The sequence below is a fragment of the Habropoda laboriosa genome, unplaced genomic scaffold, assembly GCF_001263275.1.
Source record: "Habropoda laboriosa isolate 0110345459 unplaced genomic scaffold, ASM126327v1 scaffold68, whole genome shotgun sequence".
NCBI lineage: Eukaryota > Metazoa > Arthropoda > Insecta > Hymenoptera > Apidae > Habropoda > Habropoda laboriosa.
The window spans coordinates 1,769,877-1,777,432 of record NW_017100195.1 but is presented as its reverse complement, the minus strand read 5'-3'; the positions used below and the strand labels follow the sequence as shown (position 1 = coordinate 1,777,432).

At 34.8% G+C, this 7,556-nt stretch overlaps 1 protein-coding gene across 1 annotated transcript in view; it reads right to left on the bottom strand.

Annotated features, from left to right (window-relative positions):
* The window catches only part of LOC108570317 (tyrosine aminotransferase), a 30,755-nt gene that overhangs the window by 18,601 nt on the left and 4,598 nt on the right, over nt 1-7,556 (bottom strand). The window contains exon 4 of the mRNA XM_017932155.1: nt 2,674-2,832. Coding sequence (XP_017787644.1) covers nt 2,674-2,832 — 159 coding nt within the window. The remainder of the gene's footprint in view (nt 1-2,673; nt 2,833-7,556) is intronic.

The following is a 7,556-nucleotide window of genomic DNA, read 5'->3' as shown; positions in this document are numbered from 1 at the left end:
AAGAAGCTCCTACTTTCTTTCGCGAACTTTTAATTACCTCCGATAGTTTCCTCGCTTATAACCGTAGTAAATATTGCATCGAAGAAAACAATTTACGATATCTTTATACAATATATATTTCTATTGTTTCCTCGAGTTAATTGCTGTTAGAAAAGTATTGCGCGTGGGAAGCCTAAGTACCCCAACTTATCACAGCGACCTTTTGCGCCACTTTTCGCGATACACGTGCGCGCACATTAAATACCAGTTTGTCTTCAGCATGCACAGAGAAAACACAACTCCCTTGAAGGTAACACAGAAACACGCGAGGAGATATTATTTTAATATTTTGTAAACTTTGACTGAGAGGGTCACTTCCAGCACGTTTCGTGGTGTAGATCTGTTCTGAATGTTTCTCTATTACATCCTATCGCATAGTGATACGATCGAAGTATTCAACGAATTTTGCAACATTGAAATCTACCTACTTCAGACACGCGTACTTATTGCAAAATATGTTACGAAATATTTACAACATTGTTAATTAAAAAATTTCTTATTACTGCAATATTTTTTTTTTTCTTTCTTGGAATATTAATATAATTTCGGAAATGATACCGGGTGAAAAATTCGTGTCTCGTTTAAAATGTGTTTCGATCTTTCGAGAAGTGACGTATGTATGTTTATGTTAATAGATCTTTCCTTGATTTGTGAAATATTGAAATTTCGTGGTTGCAGTTCGTTTGTTGTGTTTTATTTAGAAAGTTGTTTACTTTATCGTACGTGGCCACAACTACCCTCAGGGCACCCGGTGTACAGTAGCTGGATCAATACTTATATGTGGGCATATAAGTCACAGAAAATGGTATGAACCATGCGATACGATAAGCTGCAAGTGCCCGGTCTTTCTTTGACAATGAAGTATTAAAAAATAAGTTATTACCATACTGCATGAAGGTGCCATAAATCTACCGGGTGTAATCTCGTTTACAACGTTAAATCGGTACGTCGCGTACGTTTGGACTTGCTAAAATTTAATATAGCATTCGATGTGTGATATTGAAAAAAATGGTAGAAGTATAACTGGAAAATGGAAATGATATTTATTGAAATAAATTGTTAATTTCATCGTTTCGGTACTTTCGTCGCGTTCAGGACATATTCCTGTTTCGTATCTTTTATTTCTTTTCATTTATCAAATTTCTACATTTATTGAAATATATTCATTTCACTAAATTATGACGGCTCGGTGCATTGTTTGCTACAAATTGCGATAGTTTTGTGTTGTAGTATTTCTTGAAATTTTCACTTCAAATTAACTATATTTTATCCATTGTCACATATTATTCCACTTTTTGTACGTACATATTTGTGTGCTATTAATGCTGATATATATTTGCTTGAGTTTAGGCTCGTGAAAAACTTAAACTTTACTCTAATCTAAGGTTTCTAAAATTCAGCAATTACAATCTCACTTAATACTATTCTTCGCATACTACTCTAATCTAAGGTTCCTAAAATTCATCAATTTGTTCCTCCACGTAAACAAATATCTGCTATTATATTCCAATATTCAGGTGTACTAAATAATGAAATTTTCCATCGTTTAAAAATATCTCGATCCATTTGAAAAAATTAGGGGGAACAACTAACGAAAATAATTTAAAATAATTAAAAAGAATCAAGAGCGATGACAAATGAAAGTTTAAATTAGCAGCAAGGTTTAAGGTACAAATTCTTTCCTCAAGCCTCGAAGAGGATTAACCTGCAGATTAGGTGTATTTTGACGTCAGACCGATCTCACCACCTCACTGTTATCGCTTCCACCGACTATACCGAATGTCACGCGCGCCTTGTGTACGGATAATCATCGCCGACTCCTATGTTATAACCCACTCTTTCTCTCGTAGGCCACGAAAAATCACCGCAACGCAGTTTTAATTACTTCCCCGTGGTGGAAATGCTGTCTGCACGAGTGGGAGACATTAAAACTCGCGGCAAAGGAGAAAAAGGAACGGATAAAGAGGCCTCGTTATTACTTCAGTTTCACGTTCTGCAATTTTTTTTTACAACAAAATATTCACTCGCCGGGTCGAAAGAATCGCTAGGAACGTGAGATAAATATTGTTGATGTCTGTTACACTGCTTGTGATTATTTTCGTGACGTATTGGATCAATTTACAAACTGTCCGCCGTGCAAAGGATTTTTTCCTTTACGTGACAGTTGCTTGGGAAAATTATAATTATTCGATATATTTAACAATAATTTACTTATCATTATTTAACAATTATTTGTTACAATTTAAATGTAACAATTATCTGAGAATTTACTTATGTTTTGGTGTCTGAAAAGTTGGTTAATTTAATTCGGTTCTTAACAGACTACTTTAGAGATTAATTTAATTTTGGTTTAGTCTCTTTAGAGACTACTTTAGAGACTCTCGGTGTAAATATCTGCAACTACCAGCCAATTTACACCAATATTCAATCTCCTACCAATTCTCTACAGATTTCAATAGCAATTTACCTCATTTCGATCGATTTAAATGACAAAAAACGTCGTTAAAAAATTCCTACAATTGCTGACATATTTCTGGAAATTTTCGTACAGCTTTCAATGCACAGTGATTCCAATACTTTTTGCCTGTCGTGTATATAGGTGCTAAATTTCTCGTAGTGTGTGCTTATACTTACGCGTAACTCATAGGATTTTACGTTGATCCCGAGACCTTCTGCCAGTGTTCGATAGATCGGGAAACCAGGTCGTGGTATCAAGATATTTTGGCCCCCTCGTGCTAAAGCTGTTATGCAGAGATCGAGGGCGCAGGAACATCCGCTGCACAAAATTACATCCTGGAAAGAAACGTGAATTCGAAGAATAGAATGGTAATATTTACTGTGAAAATCATCTGACTGAAATTGACAATTGTACTGTGCAGTTGACGAACAGTGGAAATAGGTAAAAATTACTTTCAGACAGAAAGATAGACTGACTTGAAGGTTTTAAATTGGACAGTTAGGTACTTCGAGTTTAATATCGTGGAGAATGTTTAAGGAAGACTTAAGTAGAACTTTGTACGAAAATAGGAAGAAATATTATACCGTTTTCGAATTGAAAGCAGCCATTTTATATAAGCTTGGAAAATTTGGATCAAAATTATATAAAAAAAATCGTTACAAAAGTTGCGTTCTTTTGTTGGAAAACTTTCATTCTCTCTTGGACATTTTATTATAAAAATTAAATCTCTTGGATATTGTATTTTATTTTTCTCTCGGATAAAGAGAATGCTTGAGGTGATACAACTTGGGGGACTAGTATTGAAAGACAATACGCAATTTTGTTAATTTTAATACTTTTTCTATTTTACAGTCTAAGCTTTTTATCATTTTGTCCAAACTAAACTTCATTTCTTTTAATATAAATCACAGACCAGTTAAACACTTTATTTAATTTTTGATTATATTTTAAAATTAATGCTTTGTTTCCTTTTCTAATCCTTTTACACTAGACTAGATACTTATTCCAAAAATTCTTACACTGTCTTATCATTTCATCCACCAATTTGATTAATTTCCAATTGTACTATACTATCCAAGTTTCAAAGAAACATAATTTTTCGTTCAGTTACCAGAAATATTTGAAGATAATCTGTAAAACAATATGAAATACTTGGACGATCTGATAATACTAAAATAATTGAAACGTTCGTACATTAACAAGAATATTCGTGTTACGATTTAACCAAGGAAGATTGAATTCGGCGTCTCGGAAGTCTCGATTCGGCGGATTACAGTAATAAGCCACTTATTGTTAGTCACATTTGGCCGCCAGACCGAGGTGCCGACGTTCGGAAGACCGCATGTACCCCCCGTGGACTCACTAGCGCGACACTCGGACGAAAGGTCCCAAAAACACTCGGGACCATAAAACATTCGTCGACCAATAGCCGAACACACCACGTTTTCCACCTCCATAACACAACCACCAATCAGAACCAACCTAATTCCTATATATACATCTACACACCTGAAAACCGGGAATTAACAGTACAACGAGTGCACGAGACACATCGTGAAGAAAAGAATAACCGAATTTCAGCTAAACATCTACCTCAACGAATCGAAAGAAAAGCATCTAATAAAAAACAACTAACCCAACACCAAGTTTCATTCCACCTCGAACCAGCGAGAACTATCATCAACCCGCGCCAGAACTCCTGGTCATAAGACTTGATCAAAGTCCACGACGCAACAGGAAGGAAGGTACATTGAATTACTCGAGTTCACAAGACCTCTATATTTCTAAATACACTTTCCCAATGAATTATTACGAAACGTTGGTTTATAAGCAGTGCAGACAGGCGTTCGTTAATTAAATGTTCGATACACGTGAAATCTTTAGAAGGGTGAAAAAGCTTGGTTCTCCCAGGTTTCATTTCCTGGGGGCGCACTGAATAAAGCTAATAGCAGATTCATTGCACGCCGTACATTACAATTTCCACGGGACAAGGGGAAAGCTCCTTGCATTATGAACATTTCTTTCGACGATATCGATTCTATATGGGCTTCGAAACAGGCGGGACTTTATTTTATATTATCGCGATGAAATCAGGCCAGTCGATGATGTATTGTTTTTAGGTCAGTGTTTGCTCTCGCGACGAGGATAGAAAATACATATCTCGTATTAAACATAACGGCACACGTTGTTTCATTTTTCTTCTCGATGTTTCCCTGAAAGGAAAGTGCAACAAAGATATACGAAACAACTCGTATTTTGCTTTTATTAAATATAGAAGTTATTAATTTTGCTTTGTTCCGTTCTTCTATCGTGTTATTTGCAAGAAATATCGAGCTGCGAATATTAATTTTGTTTTATGAAAGGTACTCTTCAGCGACCTGCTCTACGCGTGTGTTTAATTTTTAGGATCGACGCGAGACGAGTTGTTCAAGTTTTCGATGAAACGTAGAGATACTTTCAACTGTTTAGTGAATTAATGGGAAATTATTCGTGGTGTAAGATTGACGAGAAATAAATATCGAAGTGGAGGAATATTAAGTTCGGTGTGATTTTAGATATTGTTCCATCGAGTACTCCTTTTAGGTCCGAAGGGTTGTACTTTTGCAGTATTTTGTTATTGAGACATTGCTCTGCCTCTTTGCATATTTCAGAAACAGTAGACAGCTTTCTCAGAGTAGAGATTCATTTCTGGAAACCGTCTGGAATAACACAATATACATTCAAATCTTCGTTAATTAATAATTCTCGAACGACGATTATTATAGAATAATTTACCTGCTTTGTGTCTTTAAAAATCACGAAATAAGCGAAATTAAATTTGGCGCCGGGTCAATCTTGACCCAGTGAAATAATACTCTTATAAACGTGTCAGAAGGAAATCTGTTGCACCTTTCATTGACGTAAATCGTCAATTTTCTCAACTTCTTTTCTTTTAAAAAGTCAGTGCGATTTTCAAAAGTTATTCTATTTTGAAAAATAGTCGCCTAGATATGCATATAAAGAGTAAACAAAATACACACAGTGTAAACAAGCAATATTTACTATGCTATTCATATATAGAATATTTTTTTCAATTTTTTTGTTTACATGTAAATTGTGAACATTCGCGACATTTTCCGGTGTGTTTGTGCAAACGCTGGTATAAAATTAACGTCAAATACATTTTTACGACAACAAGTCGAGAGTGTAAACAGAGACAAAATTATAACGGGCGCAACAATGTAAGCACATGGCTTTAATTCGAGTTAATCGAGAGTTAAACAAAAAAAAAAAAACAAAACGACGGAAGATTGTTATAGTCTTCATAATACAGCAGAATTCCTATAATCCGGCATTCGATGATTCGTAATTCATCAACGCTAGTAATCAGTTAAGAGTGCTTTTAAAGCTGCTCACCATTAATGATTAGTCCGATTTATATCACGTTTGGACTTATTTTCATTGAAAAGACGTTACTGTACCAACTATAACCATTTTTAAAATTATTTTTCTCCTTTCCACTGCGTTTCACTGATCCAATAATCCGGCATTGCCGAAATCCCAAGCGTGCTGAATTATCGGAATTCTACTGTACTTAAATTCCAATGATTGTGAAAAATTCCAGTACTGTGTACAGATCAAAGCCTTGGTGTCTTATTTTTTAATACTGTCTCATATTCGTACACTCTCCTCTGTGTCACTGAGAAAAAGGAAAATAAAATGACTTGACAATAGTCGTTGGAAGCATTGCTCTAGTATTTTCGTGAATTTTTAAATGTCGACCTTCTAAATACACTACCGGCCAAAAGTTTGGGAATCACTTCCCACTTTTCGTCAGTATTAAATCTGCTGCTAATTCTTTATCGATTTGAAGTTTATCTCAATTCTACTTTTATCAATTGATTCGAATGATAAAAAATTCTCAAAGTCGCTGACATTTTTCTGGAAATTTTTGTGTAAATTGCAATTGCTCAGTGATTCCAAACTTTTGGCCGGTAGTGTATCTGTATTTGTCGAAAATATTTACACTGTAAACGGTTGCAGAGGAAGGATCCATTGATAGAGAGCGATTGTTTGGACGGAAAACTAAACCAAAGGTATTCGTCTATTTTATCGCGATTGTATCGTCTGTTCCGCAGATACTGGACAGTCTGCAATTAATTCACGCTACTTCTTCTTTCCGAGAAAACGTGGCTGTTAGCTCGCCGTTGATCGTTCGGGAAAATTCAATTTTCATGGGAAATTTCGTCGGTAGATCGATCAACCGGCGGTTTAACTAGATATCGTACATCTACACCGCGAACAACGAATAAATGCACACTTGAGAGAAAGAGAGGGAGATGGAACAGTGTGGTTGCGGATGAACAAGTTCCTATACGCGCCTGGTTACATGTCGGGCTAATTCGAAACGAGATCTAGAGAACTGTGCAGCATCGATGAGGTACACGTGGAAAATTGAAATCGTCCGTGGATATATCGCGCTGTTTTTTTTTTTTTTGTTTTTTGTTCTTCGCGCAACTCGATTATATATTGTAATTCGATCTCTGGATTACTGTTTCGTTTATCTGTATGAAAAATGAATTTATACTGAAAATAAGCGTTTTGGAAGATCGACAGTGAAGGGATGGACGTTTCTTTTTTTTTGTATTGTAGGAAAGTGAAGATTAAATTTATATGCATTGTATAATTATCGAGAATTTATTGGAATATTACAGGTGGCACGTGTTTCTATAAATCTGAAAAATCTTAGCTTTCAGAAATTGAAATCTCCGAAATTATTAATAAAGATTCATTTCGGTGTTTCTATAAACCAGAAAAATCTTGGCTCTCAAAAATCTGAATTTACGAAATTATAAATAAAGATTCATTTCGGTGTTTCTATAAACCAGAAAAATCTTAACTCTCAGAAATCTGAATTTCCGAAATTACAAATTTCGTTTCATTTCACTAACATTATTTTTCTTGCTAAGAAAAATTAATAATCTAAATGGAAATTTGAATTACTGCAATTATGATTTGAATAATGAAAACTGAATGTATATATTGTATTTCTTTTTAAATTACATCTACAAATAGAAAA